General features: G+C 30.1%; 1 protein-coding gene across 1 annotated transcript in view; it reads left to right on the forward strand.

Moving 5' to 3' along the window:
- Nucleotides 1-17186, forward strand: part of LOC105622987 (zinc finger protein 420-like) — a 75127-nt gene extending 57941 nt beyond the window's left edge. Inside the window, exon 14 of the mRNA XM_012204389.1 lies at nucleotides 17001-17186. Coding sequence (XP_012059779.1) covers nucleotides 17001-17186 — 186 coding nt within the window. The remainder of the gene's footprint in view (nucleotides 1-17000) is intronic.
- Nucleotides 17187-20564: the final 3378 nt, after the last annotated feature.

A 20564-nucleotide genomic window follows, 5' to 3' on the forward strand; every position in this document is an offset into this window, starting at 1 on the left:
GCAACATGGGGTCGAGCATTGTCATGCTGCAAAATCACTTTATTGTGTCTCTCGTTGTATTGCGGCCGTTTGTCTTTCAATGATCGGCTCAAACGCATCAATTGCGTTCGATACCGATCGCCTGTGATTGTTTCAGTCGGTTTTAACAGTTCATAATACACTACGCCGAGCTGGTCCCACCAAATACAGAGCATGACCTTGGAGCCGTGCGGTTTGGCCGTCGACGTGGAAGCATGGCCGGGAACTCCCCATGATTTTCTGCGCTTGGGATTATCATAATGAACCCATTTTTCGTCCCCAGTCACAATGCGATGCAGAAATCCCTTCCGTCTTTGCCTTTCAAGCAGCTGTTCACAAGCAAAGAAACACCGTTCAACATCTCTCGGCTTCAATTCGCACCCAATTTCCTTGCTTCTGAATCATTCCCATGGCTTTGAGGCGTTTTGAAATGGCGTTTTGAAATGGCTTGTTGAGTCACTCCCAATTATCGTGCCAATTCTTCTTGATTTTGACACGAGTCTTGCTCAAGTAATGCCTCCAATTCTGCATCTTCGAAAACCTTCTCTCTTCCACCGCTATGCCGGTCTTCGACGTCAAAATCACTGTTTTTGAAGCGTTGAAACCACTCACGACACGTTCTTTCACTAATAGCGACCTCACCATAAGTATTTGAGAGCATTCGATGAGCCTCAGCCGCAGATTTCTTCATATTGAAGCAAGAAATTAAACCTCCCGCAAATGACGAGAATTTGGCTCGTAAACTTTTCAATCGAGAATAACTTTATGATGCAGACACAAATCGATTAATGTTTCTATGGGGTTATGTTGATAGATGCCCAAGTTTATTGTATAACGTCTATGATCTATTTATTTCGACCACCACTTACCGCTAAAGCCATCTATAGGAAAACGGCGGAAGCAAAGTTGTACACCTAATATAAAATATTTTATATCAATAACTAGCGTCAAGTTAAACTCTATGATAAGTAAATAAAGAATATAATCCAAGTGGGATTATCTTTAATTTGTATATAATGAAATCTAAGTATACATATTTGTATATACTCCTATTGAAGGATTTTCCAAATTCTTTTTAAAAGAAATTATATCACAATTCAAAGACATTTCTTTTCTAATCAAAATAGTAGTTTAATTCTGTATCAAAACATTATTATATTATAAAATCGCGTTTTTGTTTTTTGCTCAATTTAGATGTTACCAAAAATTTAAAAAGTAACGGTAAAATTATAAATTAGTGCTCGGTAAAAAGCTCGGTAAAAAGCAATCGAAGATCTGGTCAAATACATTAAAATTAGAAATTGTTTGTTACTCGTTTGAAAATTGATTGATGTGATGTGTAAGTCAAATAAAAGAGTAAGTCAATAAAATCGAATGTAAAAACAAGTTTATTCAAAGCTGTAATAATTTACTATATATTCACATATGTCTTCCAATATGTTAAAATAAGAGATGTCCAATAACTCAATATCTTTCATTAAATTTAAATCATTTTTGTTCTTTAATATGAATCATTTCAGAAATATTTTTTTGCAATATTTTTTCAATTCTTTTCAAAATCAAGTATATTAACTTTTACCCAATTAAAAAATTATGATTTGTTTCAGTGATATGTTTCATGATTACTGAGTGTTTGGATTGATCTAATTTTAAGTTATTGCGATGTTCTTTAATTCTTGTCTGTAACTGTGATGCCTTTTAGTTTGTCTAACATAAGAGGCATCACAGTTATTACAATTTAATTTGTATATGACGTTATTATTTTTTTTCTGTTGATTTTTGTCTTTATGAACTTTAATAAATTTATTAAGCTTGTTTGTAAGCACCTATAGCCAATCATATTTGTAAATTTGTTAATAGACTTAATAATTTTATTGGAAATGAATTTTATATATGGAAAAATTATTAAGTTTCTTAAAACTTCATCATTGTCACCAACATCCGAGCTAGTATTATTATTTATCATTGAGGACTTTTGTTGGCCAAACTTTTAATTCTTTTATTGATACAATTAAATTAATTTAATTCGTTTTGAAAGGATAGCCGTTATTCTTCAAAATCTCTATTATTAATTCTAAGTTCTTATTATAAAATGCAGAATTCGATAATAATATCGTTCTACAAGATTATACATAGTTTTGATCTTACGACATGTGGAATGATTTGAAAAGAAAGATAAATACCTGCCCGAAAACGTTTTTTTATGATACTAATTTAAAATTTTATTATCTTTATTGATAACCGACAGATTCAGAAAATTCAAACAATGGTCTTCCTCATATTCAGTAAATTTGAATCTATCATGCTGCTATCATTAAAAGAATTTAAAATCTGAGTAATCTTATCTTTAGGCGATCATAAAGACATTATCAACATCTAAAGTAACTGGAAATCCAAAATTCTAGAAAATTCAATATTCTCTCTTCTAAATCTCCATCACAATATCAGATATAAAAGGGGAAAGGGGAGAACCCATAGGTGTACCAAATGTTTGTTCATAAATGATTCCATTGAATTCCATTAAATGTAAAATATGTTGATGTTAAGATAAATTTAACCGCATTAATAAATTCATTCTTAGGGACGTTTGTAGTATCTGAGAGTCTCAGTTTTCTCTAATCCTAATTATAAGCTCGAAATAAGCCTTTATTTAATTTGTTTTGAAAATATACAAGCATTTTCACTCTAATCATATATATTTATATATACATTTTTAATTCTCTATATGTATACGTGTATGGTTGCGCGCGCGCGTGTGTGTGCGTGCTGTACACGATTACATGCCGTCAATTTTTTTCATTTTTCAAATTTAATTTTGTGTGAAGGAAACAATGCGAAAATTTTATCTTTTTAATTATTAATATTTGTGGAGAAAGAAAATTCGCCCTCGATTCCAACTATTGATATTTAATGAAACACATTCAATACAAAACTGAATATTGGTTTCGCAACCGCGACAACATAAATCTTATCTTAAACATCTCGCTTCGCTTTCTAAGGGCCGATTGCACCAAGGTTATTTTGACTTTAGCAAGACTTAAAACTCTCTCCGTCTCGCTTTAAAGCGAAAGAGAGACAAAGACAGCTTTGCTTAAAGTTAAAGTAACATTGATTCAATCGGGCCTAACACTATCTTCGGGCACGTGATATCCTCGATATATGAGTCGATAATGTTGGTAAATTCGATATTCTACGCGTTATCAGAATTGCTATTAACATTCTTGTTGGACTCTAATAATATTATTCATATTAATTACTTCATATATTATTAGGTGTACAACTTTGCTTCCGCCGTTTTTTTCCGAAATTCGAGGCTTTATTGTAAAAAACTGGTTATACATTTATGATTCAAAGTATTGTCCATCGCTGACCACTACTTTCTCCCATCTTTCGGGTAGCGTACGAATCCCGCGTCGAAAAAACTGATCATCTTTTGAGGCTATCCACGAATCGATCCAATTTTTTACTTCTTTAAGATCGGAAGTGCTGGTCAGCCAGGCCGTGTGCCATTGATCGAAACAAGTGATAGTCAGAGGGAGTAACGTCTGGAGAATACGGCGGATGGGGTAGAACTTCCCATTTCAACGTTTCCAAGTATGTCTTGACCACTTTCGCAACATGGAGTCGAGCATTGTCATGCTGCAAAATCACTTTATCGTGTCTCTCGTTGTATTGCGGCCGTTTGTCTTTCAATGCTCGGCTCAAACGCATCAATTGCGTTCGATACCGATCGCCTGTGATTGTTTCAGTCGGTTTTAACAGTTCAGTAATACATTACGTCGAGCTGGACCCACCAAATACAGAGCATGTCCTTGGACGTCAAAATCACCGTTCTTGAAGCGTTGAAACCACTCACGACACGTTCTTTCACTAATAGCGACCTCACCATAAGTATTTGAGAGCATTCGATGAGCCTCAGCCGCAGATTTCTTCATATTGAAGCAAAAATTAAAACCTCCCGCAAATGACGAGAATTTGGCTCGTAAATTGACATTTTCAATCGAGAATAACTTTATGATGCAGATACAAATCGACTAATGTTTCTATGGGGTTATGTTGACAGATGCCCAAGTTTATTGTATGACGTCTATGATCTATTTATTTCGACCACCACTTACCGCTAAAGCCATCTATAGGAAAACGGCGGAAGCAAAGTTGTACACCTAATATATTAATATTACGTCGTCTCTTAATCACTATTTTTTGGTATTAAATAGAAATTTTACAAAAGAAACTAAAATTTATATATATATATAAAATTATAATATTTATATTTATAAACATATATTTTTTTATAAACAATTTTTGATAATTATATACATTAACGAACCCCGATGACCTTGACATATGTTGTCTACATCATAGCCGTAAGTGACTTCCGACAGATTTTAGGTCGTTAAAAAGTTATTAACAAAAAAAATTCAACTATATATATAACTATATATATAATATGAGAATTCCCTGCTTTAAAATATGTTTGATAGTCGTGCACTGTAGGGGGGTCATTGTGCCGACGACTGCGACTTGACATATGGTGTCAAACAGTACAATTATGGAAGTCCGACGCCCCTTTGCAGGGGGGGGGGGGAGAGAAAGTGAGAGTCAAAGGTAAAGTCGTGTGCCCCTTTGCAGGGAGGGGGAGGGGGATGAGAGTTGCTTGGCATGGAAAGTCCAAAGTAGAATTGCTAAAATAAAATAGTAGCTATATGAAGTATAATACATTTATATTTATTCTTCTAGTGTTGGGGTTTATTCTTTAACGGAAAGATATATCACATAAATTAGACTTTTGAGTCTAAATATCTTAGAAATTATAAGAGACCGCCATCTACTATAGTTGCTAAGGTAAAGTTACTCAGAATCATGATCTTGACAATATGTCAAGGTCAAGGTCATCAGCACGGTGTCCATTAATATGTATAATTACCCAATTTTTTATCGAGATATTATGGTACAATAATACGTTAATATAACTACACTGTTACAATTAAACAATACTTTACTTTGTAAGATATAAATATGTACATAATGGAATGCACTTCTATTGAAATTGCTACTCTCATATATTATGCTTATTATTGTATAATTAAATACTAAAGTTTAGAATAATTTATTATACTTACATAATTAAATTCACATAATAGAAAAAAATGTTAATTAAAATGAACACTCCATATATATATATATATATATACATCTACACACATAACATCTATATATGTTCTTACTCACCGAATTAAAAAATTGCAATACTTTTCTTTTAATGGGTTTTAGAATGCAGGCTGCTTACCGAGCAATTGGTTCTTATGAATCAGTAAATAGACTAACGCTCGGTGAATAGGCTGCATTTCGAAAATCATAGAAAACAACTATTATATTGTAACTTTTTAATTGATGAGTATACACAAATGCATATATACACACACATTTGCCATAAATTTTATTTTGGAAAAAAATTGTTTTCATATAAAAAAAACTGAAAAATTTGTTGTGTCTGGAGATAGGCAGCTTCGTTATTAACAATATATGTATTATCCGTGAAAAAGCTCTTTCCGAACTTGCAAATGTTACTGGTATGGTCAAATATTTTTTCGCAAGTTCTGCTAGTGCTGGATATTTTTTCGTTCGCATCTTCCACCATTCGAGAGATGATTTATTATGATTAACTGTTACTTTCATTTAAAAATGATACAATTGTTTTTGCTAACCCGGTTCCATATTTAAATTTTTCTTTTTGAAAAATGAAGTCTAAAGTTATAATTTTCTGCGAATTTTCTTCGAGTGCATCGAAGTTAATGTCGATAATAGATATTTTCTATTTTAATTCAATAACAAAAAATCGTAGAAACATTTAAAAGAAAAACAATTTTATAAGAAAAACTTTAAGCTTTTACGATACATAGTCGAAAATGTTTGCAAAACTGTTTTTGTGCACATAATACAGGTCTGCAAAGTAAGAAAATAATTTTTCACTTTGTACAGCAACTCGTAGTTTTTTATATGTAAAAATTACCAAGCTTATAAAAAAACTAAAATAATATAATAACTTCTCAAAAGTAGAAACTTCAAATAATTAAAACTCGTTTTTAAAATTTAAATTTCACTCATTTTTTGACGAAGATGTATATACAATTTTGAGCTTAAAAAAAATTACTTCTAATTCAACATTAAAAAAAAAATATATATTTACAATCTAAAGAAGTATTAGGTAAGAAAATATCCTGTATTCTCTGTAATTTTTCCTTAATAAAATCTTATTTTTATTTTTTCGACTTCGCATGATTCGGCTATCAATTTCTTGTGACGAGGATCGAAAAAACTTGTGTTAATATACTTAATGTATGCTAACTTTTTGATTATTTCGTATCGAAGCACCTAGTAAGAGATTGACGAAGTATACATTTCAATACAAACGAGATTTCCATCTCTAATATCATTCCACATCCAAAATATCTTCTGCCAGATGATTGTGATCTATGATGCTTACTGGAACCAAAGATATCGTAATTTCAGATGAGGAATAAAATATGGTTACACATTGCAAAGGCTTCAAAAATGTCACTAATTCATTTATAATCGATCATTTGTTCGCGATTATTTCTAAATTTCGTGCTTGCGCTGGTTTTGTCAAGGAAGTATTATTCAATACTGCCAAAATAAGAATTCTGTTTTTGTATAACTATTCATACATGTAATACATTGAATTCCCTCTTGTGGGATAACTTTGAATCAATGCTTCTTCTGGAAAATTAAGTTTTATTTGAGTTTTATGTAACTTTTGTATTGTCCGTGCTTAATGTTCTACAATTTTTCTTGCTTTTTGTATGATAGCTCCAAATGCAATGCATTATTTACGGTTAGTTGTAAAATATGAGCTGCACAATTAATATATTATTAATATATTCTCTTGAACTTTGTAAAATTTTTTCCGCGATTATCATATTAGATACATTGTCGTGTACTAATGTAAAAATTTGGTTTTCTATATTCCAATCAAAAAATACCATTTTCAAAGCCAGAGCTATATTTTCAACGGTATGTCGTTCTTCTAATCTGATCGCATAAAGTATAATGCTTCAGTTTCCATTTTTCTTTATCGATATAATGTGCCGTAATTGATAAAAATGCATCTTGCATCATAATTAATAAGAATGCATCTTGTGAAAGAGAAATATTCCAAATATTCGTCGAGCATGATATACTTGCATCTTGACGTTGCATCTCTGCTATATGGTCTTTATTTCATCGTAAATTAATTATAATCGCGAAAGAATTTATTTTGTTGCAGAGATCACATAGTCAGATTCTATTGTTGCCATTGGCGATAGCCTTCGCTTTCAGATAGCGGTAATTGATTTACTACAATTAAACGGGCAAGCGCTTAAGATATTTTTTCTTGTTAAGTTACATACTCTATCAACCTTTCATTTTTTTTTGTCTTATATTATCTATTAGCAATATAAGGAAATTGTTAGTACTCTTGCATTTCAAGACTGGAAAAGATTTCGGCGTAAATTCGAATACACGGTTAATAGTAAAAAAATCAAAATTAAAATTTTTATTAGGCAATAAGATTTTTAATACCATCTTACTTATGTTTGAAGTATTGTATGTTCGAAGATGACGAAGCAATGGAGCTGTTAGTAATTAAATTTCCTACATCTTATGTTTTCTGCATTCCCTTCATTTGATGAATCATCTCTGACAAGGAAAATAAAATATTATAGAATTCGGAAATATATTAACTGTGAATACTGATAATTGATATAATCATGAGACATTTTCTTGCATAATTAAAAGTAAGTTCGTTCTGTTTCACTGAAACACATATAATATAATAAAATAGAATCATTTCTGACATAAAATCGTATAACATGTATTATGTTTATTTTATTTAAAATTATCAAAATTATGTTATAACAATCACAGAAAAATGTAAAAACATTGAAATATGACGTTATTTTTTTAAAAAAAGCTACAATTTGAATTATTTATTGTGACATTAAAATTTTATCTTTATATAATTTATAAAAACTTTGAAGATGTTTGGCTTAAAAATACAAAATATAAATAATAGGAAACATACATGGATGTTTTAAACGAAAGTCATATATTTAAAATTATAATATAACAACGTAGACGTTTCGGTCAAGATTTGACCATTAGTACATAACAATATCAAGATGTTAAATAAAGAAATACATAAAATTAAACGATGAAAGCTAATCAAAAAAGATGATAAAACAATTTTACAATCGTTATGGTACGAGTTAACAGAGTAAGTTGAAATCCAGAAATTGAAGTTGAACAATCGGTTATGAAGTATTTTTTATTACGTTTAAGATTCCTTATTACAAGAAGTGCGATTTCGTGTAAAAAAAAACGGAATTTCCAGATTCTATTTAAATTAAGAAAGAAAATAGTTTTCGACAATATTACTTTACGATACATTATTATTCGTGAGAATCAGTTAAGTTTCATAGCAATAATTACTTACCACGTATTTTGTGACGCAAATCCTCGCAAGTGTAATTCAGAGTTAATAGTACAAATTAAAGACAAAAATTGGACCTTAGGTAAGAATTACCTTAAGTAAGAATTACCTTAAGTAAGAATTATTGCTAACAAAAATGTGATGGCCCGTAGCTAGCGACGTCTTTATACATTGTTAATGGAAAAGGAGAGGAAATGAAAGTGGAGAAGGTTATTCTATTGATGAGGCTTTTTTCAATGACTGGTAGATAGATTTCAGGAAAGTTCCGTCTCTCTGTTTGTTTAAACCCAATTCTTGTCTTTTGATATGTATCATCTCGGAGATCATCCTTTTATAATAAAATTGTTCGGAGTCAAGAACGATAGTATTATTCCAATCAATCGTATGATTATGATCTAATTTGTGACGAGAGATAACAAAGTATTCGTTGGTTTTTTGAAATCATTTGTATGTTCTTTTAAACGTGTCAGTTTCCTTTTTATCTGTCCTACGTATGAATACTTGTAATCGAGACAGTTTATTTTATATACCACATTTGAGTGATCTTCTTTTTTAATCTTTGCCTGTTTTAATGAAGGTATTTATTCAATTTATTGGTTTATGAGTAATATTGAAATCAAATGTTTTTGTGATAGATTTAAATTTTTCAGATCTTTTATTAAAATAAGGAATGATGAAATATTTTTTAAAAATTTTAATGGAATCCGAGCTGACATTATCTTTGTGTTCATTGATATTTTCGAAATTATTTTTAAAAAACAACAATACTTTGATCCTGTTAATAGTTGCGAATAAAAATTCCAATAGGTATCCATTTTTTAAAGAATATTAATTAAATAATATTTTTCTCATGTGTGAAACTTAGGATGGGAAAGGAATAAAATTTTGTCTAATAGCCCGATTGATAACACCCCTTTCGTACTTTGCTTTTTGTAATAAGGAATCCTAAATGTAATAGAAAATACTTCATAAGCGATTGTTCAACTTCAATTTCTGGATTTCAACTTACTCTGTTAACTCGTCGTACCATAACGATTGTAAAATTGTTTTACCCTCTTTTTTGATTAGCTTTCATCGTTTAATTTTATGTATTTCTTTATTTAACATCTTGATATTGTTATGTACTGATGATGATCAAATCTTGACCGAAACGTTTACGTTATTATATTATAATTTTAAATATATAACTTTCGTTTAAAACATCTAGTGTATACTTCCTATTATTTATATTTTATCATATAGTTTTTCTTCACTGAAAGTTGGTTCATTTCAGTTATAAGATATACATTTCATAATATCTGTATTAACATTATTTACCTATTCTCGATGTGATCTCTTTGTTCATTGTGATTTCCCGTGCTGTTCTCGTGACTCATAACAATATGTACATGTATGCTTTTCAAGTGCCTATTCAATGAACTTTTATTGAATCGGAATATTCGAAAGTTGCACCGCAAATGTTACAAACAGCAGATTTTCTGTCATTTGACTTTATGCAGTACTTCCACACTCAGTTTTTCTACTGGGCATAAATAGAAGCTTAAACTATAAAGTTAAACGTAAAAAAGGCACCAAGTATATGTTTCTTGAAGAAAGAAAAAACTTTCTATTCCAATCTTTTCCAAACTTACTTTCCAAATTATTATATCAAAGTAATAATTTTTAAAAAACGTGTAAAATCTTTAAACTATGCCAATTATATTATAAAATACATTTCTAAAAAATATATAAAAATAAGAGTATTTAATTGAACTGTACGTTACTACAGTGAGCAGTAATTTTTTGTTGAAATGCTAATGTTGTATAACTATTTTTAAGTAATGAAAGTGGTCCTATAATACTTTTAATTTTTCTTAAAAAATAATGTTTGATTTCTTTTAGCTAATAAAATCATAATACGAGGGCAAGTTAATAAGTTCTTAGAAAATCTGTCAGAGGGCACTCGTAATGTCATGTCACATTACTTTTGGACAAATAGCATCTCTCAGCTGATTATTGTCAAATTTTGAACGAAATTCGCGTGGTTTCATTTCTGTAGACGATTAAAACGAACAATCTTTGTATTTTTTGCAAAATGGAAAAAAATGAGTTTCGTGCAGTCAAACATCTACATATGAAAGGTTTAATGCTGAAAGAAATCAAAGCCGAGTTGGATAATGTTCATAGCACATCTGCATCAGCGTTTGCAATTGTACAATTGGGTGAATGAATTTAAACGTGATCGTACATTCATATGTGATGCATCTCGTTCGAGACGTCCAATTGAGGCTGCTACATCAGAAATCATCGATAAAATCCATTGTAAAAATATTGTTTTGACTGATCGACGAGTGAAAGTGCGCGCAACTTATTGAGGCCACAGGTATATCACATGTGATTTCAATTTTATGATTTCAATTTTGCACGAACAATTGGGTATGAAAAAACTCGACAAGATGGGTGCCGCGTTTGCTCACTGTGGATCATAAGCGCGACCATGTGAAAACAATATTTGGAGATATTTCAACGTAATCCAGATGAATTTCTGTATCGATTCATTACTGTGGACGAAACATGGATCATTATTTCACACTCGAGACGAAGGAACAATCAAAACAATGGACTTCACCGAGTGAACCAGCTCCGAAGAAGGCGAAGACCGTAAAGTTGATTGGAAAGGTAATGGCCACAGTTTTTTGGGATGCACGCGATATAATTCATATTGATTATCTTCCGTCGAAGCAAACGACGATTATTACGCAGCCTTATTGGACTTTTTCAACAACATTTTAAGAAAAAACGTCCCCATTTGGCGAAGAAAAAAGTACTCTTCCATCAAGACAATGTACGGGTTCACACGTGCTCGGCACTGATGGCCAAATTCAACGAATTCCATTACGAATTGCTTCCCCATCCAGCATATTCATCAGATTTAGCCCCTTGCGACTATTTCCTGTTTTTAAACTTGAAAAAATGGTTCGGAGGAAAGAGATTCATTAATAGAGAGCAGCTTATCGCCGAAACAGAGATTTATTTTGAAGGGTTGGACAAATCATATTATTCGGACGGCTTGAAAAAGTTGGAGAATCGTTGGATCAAATGTATCGAAAGGAGACTATATTGAGAAATAAAAATAAATCGATCAAAAAAAATGTGTTTTACTATATTTTTCTAAAAACTTATTGACTTGCCCTCGTATTTTTATTTTTTTAGTTAAGTAAAAATAAAATCCAAATGCTAAATTATATTTATTCCGAATCTATCAAAGTAATAGTAACCCAAGTAGTATACTTATATTAAAAAATAATCAGTATGTGATATCACATGTGTAATTTCCTAAATTCAATCCAAATAATATGTATTCTCTATTCTAAAAAATACATGAAAATAAGAGTATTTAATTGAAATGTGCGTTATTACAATGAGCAGTCATTTTTTTATTTCATCAAATGTAACTTTGGTTTACACATATTGTTAAAACAACACATATTGTTAAAAGGTTCGGCTTAAGATTCGGATTAATTGGAACAAACAATTGTCATGTAATTTGTTGAAGATTGAGTTTTTGAGTAGTTGTAAAAGTCTTAAATTGGAATTAATCTCATGTTGAGATTTACATCCTTAACATTTAAATACAAAACACATCTCTAATCTTAAGTTTCATAATCACAATTTTAAAGTTTATACTAGAAACAGTATAAATAAAATGATTTACAATATCATGAATTTGCAGATTTCAGACGCATTCAAACAATTCTCTTAGATTTAGGATCTGTGTAACATTTACAACAAGCGAACTATCATTATTTCAACTATCAATATTTATAATGACTTTTTTAAATCATAGCAAATTGCTCTTAATAAGAACTATAATAAAGAATTATAATAGGATTTTTAAGAAATTATATTGATTGAAAGAAAGGCAGAATACAAATAATAAAAAGACACATAGATCACTTACTATGTCACAACTCAAAATCAACTTAATATAGGTGAAACTAAAAGATTTTCACTTGAGAAACCAAATTTAATATCTGACATGGAAAATCATAAAGTAGTGCTTAAGACTTTGGAGTTTAAAAATAATTTTGATTTTTTAACTGATTTTTCAACGACAAGTGATTTATTAATCTTTCCAATGTTAATATACCGAATGATGTTCAATGATTATTACAGCTTGATGAAGGATTTTTGTCTTTTTCCTAACAATATAGAAAACACGAGGTTAGAATGCATAAAACACATTATCCAACACAACAATTTATTCAAATTGAAAACAAGAAAAGTTTTTCGTAATAAAATTTTCTCATGTTTTTACACTAGTAAGAGTTTTAACATTAGTAAAATAAAAAATAATAAAACAAATATTGACGATATGATTTCTGAATCTGTATTAGTCACAAAAAAATTGCTTAAAAATAATCTAGATATTTTATTCTCGCGCTGATAAGGATAACACTATTATTATTCTTGATAAATCTAATTATAGGGATAGATTGGAATGTTATCGGATGCAGATACCTATACACTATTGAAAAAGAATTCAGTAGTATAAGTTAATTAATAATCTCAAAATCATATTAAAGAGGTAGAAGGATAGAGGTGGAAGAATTTATGTTTAGCGTTATGCATTTTTTAAATTCGTCTAACCCTACGCTACCGAAGGTTTATGGATTACCAAAAATTTATAAACCAGGTAATCCATTACGCATTATTATCTCATTCATTGGTAGTCCTCTCCATAATCTTGCAACTTACTTAGATAAAATTCTCATTTCAAGGAACATCTAAACAGTTATGTTAAAAAGTTTTACGCGAGGTTTTACGTTCATGATCAGAATTTATTGAGGCCTTGAAAATAGTTTGAATTCCACATTTTTCACATTTAACAATAAAATATATAAACAATTTTATGGCACCTCGATAGAGTCTCCATTATTACCTATCATTCCGAATTTTGTTTTACAAGACCTCGAAACATCTTCTTTAAAAAAATTGCTTTTTATAGTTGATTGTAATTACAGATACGTGGATGACATATTTATTTCTTGTAATTTATCCGTCAAATATAGATTTATTATTGAAAGTTTTTAATGAGTATCATTCGAGATTAAAATTTACGATTGAATTAGGCGATAATAGATAATTAATTAATTTACTTAATTTTCTCGATATTATAATTGTAAAAAAAGATAATTATTTTAAGGTTCCTGACTAATCACGGCAGCCATATTGTAATCGTGACGTCGAAGCGAGGAATGACACTTTAATTTATGTTGCCATTTTTAAATAAAGACAATGTAAATGAAACGAAATGATAATCACTTTAAAACACTTATAAAAATGAATGAAAACTGTCCTTTCCTTCTTGACAATCAGATGATCATAAAAGGCACATAAAGCCTATATTCGGACAGAAACACATAGTTCGACAGATGTTGAAAATAAAATATACCCTTTTATATATAAAATTCCAAGATAACTTTAGTTTTCATCGATGATTACGACTTTGATAAGTACGAGACAAGTCATATTTTCACAATTAAGCAAATAATAACGAAATGGCACGTAACATAAATTTCATCATCAAAACGTCACTTTTCCATGCTTATAAGTTCGGCCATTTATCGTGATGCGACGCTGTAATACAAACAAGCGCTAGCCATATCTTGCCTGCGGCGCGTGACAGTGAACGAGACAGCGAGCTCCTTCTCGCATTAGTCGCTTATTTCAAGCGGCCGAAAATGTTTTCTCGGTAATCTCGGCCGCTTGGTGATCCTAGGCATCAATAAGGGGCGGGGGGGCATCCTAAATAATGTAAGTTTTAATAAATTGTAATAATAGTGTACTCCTCCCCTTAATCCAGAATAGTATAAATCATGTTAAAACGCAACAGTTTACGAAATATTTAATTGTTTACAATTTTTCATGCGCGTTATATAGTACCTCCCCTTCATAAACTCGAGTAGCAAGAATAGTTTAATAGAAGTAGAATTTTACCAGAAAAAAATTATAAATCAGCATTTCTTTTCACGAAAGTTTCAAAAGGATCAGAAAAGATCAGAAAAGAAATGCGTATGTTCGAGACTCGGAACTTGTGAAAAAAATATGCGAAAAAAAAATCGAATAATTGCAAAAAGCACTTGCATTGCAAAAAACGTTTTTCGCTTATAAAACGAAAGATATTGATTGTATGAAAAAATGTAGGTATTCGAAATAACTATAAAATGAGACGTGGAACATTAAAATCGATCTATTAGTTCAATAGAAAAAAAAATTAAAAACATTTAAACGCAAACGAGATTTAAACGCAAAATTTGAAATTCTCGTAAAATATAGCCCTCGTAATGACGAACAAATCTAGTCTGAACAAGCCTGTTCATTAGTTTTTGCAAAAAGCCATTTGTTCACTAAAAACCTGTCTGCGGAAAATTTAATTTCTTCATCTTTGAGCAGTCGCACAGCAATTTACAGGGATGATTTTTCTTCTTCAAGAATTGCTCTATCATGTACACTTAATAACAAAATTTTTTGCAGTTAAACTTTATTATAAAACATCTTGAAAAAGTGGATCTTTTTCCGTATAAAAAAATGGAAATAATTTCGTTAATATGCATCATATCAAATAGCCATGTGAAGCATTCGAAATCTTACATTTTTCTACGAATTTAAAAAAAAAGATTATTAGGAGCCGATAACATGCGAAATGATTTCCACCACATTTCCCCTCTGCTTCAGAGCATACTTTTTATGAGAAACGACTTTCATTCCATCTCTCTTCCTGTTTCGGAGCGTACGATTTTCTATGCGATTCTATCTCACCCCCCTGCTTCGGGGCACGATTTTCGCGAAGCTACTTCCACTTCACCTCCCCTTACCAAGAGGCACATGACTTTCATGCGAAATTACCTTTTTTTAACTTTTAACTACAAAACCTGAAGATAAGATCGTCATAAACAATCATTATATGTCGTAATAATATTTTCTATAAAGTTTTAGCTTAATTGGAAAAATACTGCAGAATAGGCCTTTTTAGACCACGATCGCCATTTTTATTTCGCGCCATCAGATTATATTTTTCCGGATTTCGTTAGTATCCCCTCCTCCCCCTCCCTCTCAGCATGCGATGTCATGAAAAATTGGTGAGAAATGATTCGGTAGTCTTCGTGCATGCTCGATCGAGTTCGGGGCATCGTATACGAGGACTTAAATCGATAAAATTAGGAACGATGATTTGAGGATGCATTATTACAAATGTGCCAAAAATAAATGATATTTAAAATTTTTCTTTTTTTATAGAGTCGATGTTTGCAATAGTTATTTTTGTATGTACTTAATTGTATAGAATTTTGCAATTCTGCTAATTCAAACCAGAGAACATATTATATACAATATCATTACATTATACAATATCATTTACATTACAATATCATTTTAGGGTAGTATTCATAGTCGATTTGTATATTCAAGGCCGTCTTAAATACAGTCTTAAGATGTCACGAACCAATCAGAGGGCCGTATTAGCATTTTAAGACACTACTTGAGATGATCTTAAAATAAGAACGAACTATGAATATCTTAAAAGATGACCTAAAATCTTATACATTTTTTTAGGATTTTTTAAAAAGACGTCTATGGATAGTATTAATAATTCATTTTTATTTTAAGACTATTTTAAGTAACATGCTATTTTAATATATTAATACAGCCCTCTCTTTCTCTCTCTTCCGATTGGCTTACAATCGGACATCTTAAAACTGTAGTTTTAAGCATTAAAAGAGCTTCAGCTTCGACTGTTATAAGCCTTTAATTTCTAGTATTGATTTTGTTCTCACATATATGATCTAAAATAAAGTTTCTTAATATCTTAAGATCGTACTTAAGACAGTTTCAAATATAAGAATCGACTATGAATATCGACATAAAAGATATCTCAGAACTTACTTTATGCCGTCTTTACGGCGTCTTTCAGACATCCCTTAATGCGGTCTACAATAGAGGATGATCATGGAGTCTTGTAGGAAATTGACCAATCGTAATTAAATATGAGGAGAATAATCGACTATGATTGGTCAATTTCCTATGACTTAAGATCCTACCACTATCCACAATTTCTATTGTAGACTCCGCATTCTTATTATTATTTTGTGTCTTTTAGTCGTCTTATAATAATTTTAATATTCTTCAATTTTAATTTATATTAACTGAATTTCGATTTACACTATTAAAAATCTGTTAATATTAATAGTTTATAGAATATTGACACATCTTATAAGACATCAAAGGATATCTTAAAATTCATGTATGTCCAGGAAAGATATATAAGACATCTTATAAATATCTTGAGGACATCTTCAGGACGTCTTATGTCTGCATTTTGGATATATTGTTCTTAGGGTATCTTGATTTGGTAGTATACTTGATTTTCATAGTTTCGATAATTGTAATGATATCTACAGCTATATATATTCAATAATATTAATAAAATACTTTAACGAAATTTTTATAGGATGAGAATACCGATGCTACGACTGTTGCGACGATTAATCAACTTGGGAATATTGACCAGGCTGGACTACCGGATGGTGGACAAACGATCGAATTCATGACTCAGGATGGACAGAAGGTTCGCGTCTTAACATCATATCCTATCGATCCGATTCAGTTAGCTTCAGAATATCTGACTATTGTGTAACAAAAGAAAAATTAATAAATGCATGCGTAATCAATGCTGTCTCTTTTTGTGAATATTTTAACTATTGAATCATTATCACTATTCAATCATTAGAAATTTATATAGAGATTTATAATAGCAAAAAACTTCAAGAGATTATTTGATATCTTCATTCTAACGATTGTTAAATATAATCTTGCTACCTGTAACGCTTCTATTGGATTAATAATGCAATTTATCCGAAATTAAAGGAGCTAATACGTCTAAGCATAAAATCTTTTAAATCGCTAAGAGATATAAATGCGATACAAATCGAAAAGTGTACACAGGATTATAATTATTATCGTAACTGTTAATTATTCCATTAATCATTTTCATCAACTTTTACTGATAGCCCAATGATAATTGATTTCTTATTGTATATAGTGATATAATATTAATATATTATCACTATAATAATATTATTATATATTGGTAAATCTCATTGATTTTTTTTATTTCACTATCTTAATACTTTTATATATGGAATAATTGAAGGAATTAAGTAAAAAATCATGTAGTTCCATTTTAATAACTGTGCTCTTTGTATCTTTTTGGCGCCTCCATCTAAAAAGAAATAAGTTTTTTTGCATCTTCTATATTTTTTTTAAGATCAAAATACATATATCACCTCGTATATTAATAATTATATTATTATTATTATTATTATTATTATTATTATTATTATTATTATTATTATAAGAATTTGATTTTTACAATATGTGTACAAATTTATATGTTAACATTTATAGCATCATGTTAACTTAGATTTATCGGAGATTTATCGGAGCACATACTGATGCATGCGTGCGTACGTGTGTGCGTGCTATCTATACACATATTTAGTTACACATATACAGGATATTATCCTTAGGAAATTTACAACATACTCAAAAGAATGAAAGATCTGTCGAACATTTTTAGTTTTAAATATCTCGTATTCTTCCTAAAGTCAGGTTTTAACTTTGCTACTTAATTTAAGTAAATAATTATAAAGTTAGATTAGTATTTATAAAATTATTTGAATTTTTGGTAAACTTTTACATCAGGGAATATCTTTTCAATGACCTTGATCTTGATATATGTTATAAAAATGAAGGTTGATCAATTTTTCTTTACAAATTAATCAGCGGTTTCTTATAGTTTCTAAGATATTTAGATCTTTGCCTTACTAATGACTCGCTCTTATCAAGGATAATTTCAAATGAAAATAGAACGCTTCTGAAGCAGGGAGGAAAGTAGAATGAAATTCGCTTTGCGTGGAAGCCGCGCGCTCCTAAACAGGAGAAGAGGGAAGATGTGAGATGGAAGTCGCGTGCCCCTAAGCAGGGGACGTGGGGTGAAAGTCACTTTGCATGGAAAATCATGCAATATACAGAAAATAATGAAATTTTGAAAATAAGTTTTATGTAAATTAATAAGAATTACTAGTTGGACTTTCGAAATTAAAATAATATAGGAAATTAGGCAAATGAGAGTTTGATACGGTACTTGATGCACAATAAATGATTATGTATATATAAATTATATTCTTGATTTGAATGAGTGTACAACAAGTCAAAAATATAATATAAATACAAATACCAAAAATATAAATACCGAACTCTCATTTACCTAATTTCCCATATTATTTTAATAAATAAATTAATAATATAAATTAATGTAAATATATCTCGAAAACTATAAGAAACCGCCGATTAATTTATAAGGAAAAGTTGATCAGTATTCTCACTTCTATAACATATATCAAGATCAAGGTCGAAGAGATGTCCCCTAATGTAAAGGAATACCGAATCTTTTTTTTATTGCAAGAGGTATTTATCATGGAGTGATCCATTTGACCACGTTGCGACCATCAGTCACTGGTTAAATGAGTCTCTTTCATTTATTACAAGCATTTTAAGACGACATTGTCAAACATGCATTACTTAAAACAAAAGTTATTCAATTTTGCTTTAAATTTGTTGCTACTTTTCAAAAACACTCTATATACATTATTGTACATATGTATCAGTCATCATAATATATGTTGTGTAACATGTATTTTTGCTATATATGTTACTAATATGTTTATAAATTCGCGAGTTAAATTAGTTTACCTTATGTGTACATATAGTCTAATGTTAGATATACTATCTTACAATGTAAAACATTTTTTTATATTCAGCGTTAATGTATGTAAATTGTATTGATTTATTACATATTTAACAACATTGTATATGTGATGTTAGAGAAGAAAGAACATTTAAATTTATACGAAAAAGAAAATTTTCTTCTTGTTTTGTAATCAAGCTTCTGAATAAATTTTAACTGTTTTTTTTATTAAATTATTTCTATGAGTAATAACAATATTTTTGAAAAAATTAAAATTATTATTTTATTAGCATCTTTTCTTCTGTGATAAAAGTCACAGGGATATGTGCCATCCAGGATTGCAAATAATTAATTACTTTTTAAATTAAATTACACGTTTAATTAATAATTGAAACGATCGAATTCAATTAAATATCATTCAACTGACGATTGTTTTAAGTACATTTAATTAAATCTTTTTGATTGACAAATGATTCAAAAACACACGGAATTAATTAAAAGACTTTTTAATTGACAATTGAAATGATTGAATTTAATTAAACACATCATTCAATTAACGATTGTTTTAAGTACATTTAATTAAAACATTTCGATTGATGATTGATTCAAGCGAAATTAATTAAAAGACTTTTCTAGAGTTTAATACGCCCGCGCGGCCGATTTACGAGATCGCGCTCACGGACACGCACTCCTGAACCGCTGAAATGAATAATATGTTAAGAAGAAGAACAAGGAAGCATTTATTAATGCAGAATAGAATACCGCGAAAGATGTTAAATGGAGCAATCAAGAGATATGTCCGTACGCATAAACAGCTTATATCCAAATCTGATGATCTTGTTGTCAGACGAATGCCTAATCGTCGGCAACGTGTGCTCTTCGCTACACTATGGGCATTGGCAAAACAGGGGCATAACAATATTAATTATAATTGGCGCATTACCTAACAGATAATATTAAAAATGGATCATTTTTCAGCTCAAGTGCATTAGTTTTAAACGTTACGACTGCATCCAAGATTTATTTAATAAGACCACCGCTGATGTCTATTAAGCAGATAAAAAGATGTATTTACAATTTCAAGTCTTTTTCAGATAATAGAACATCTATTTTTACACGATTTCTATTAGATGTACAACTTTGCTTCCGCCGTTTTCCTATAGACGGCTTTAGCAATAACTGGTGGTCGAAATAAATAGATCATAAACGTCATACAATAAACTTGGGCATCTGTCAACATAACCCCATAGAAACATTAATCGATTT

The sequence above is a fragment of the Atta cephalotes genome (assembly GCF_000143395.1).
Source record: "Atta cephalotes unplaced genomic scaffold scaffold00051, whole genome shotgun sequence".
NCBI classification, from domain to species: domain Eukaryota; kingdom Metazoa; phylum Arthropoda; class Insecta; order Hymenoptera; family Formicidae; genus Atta; species Atta cephalotes.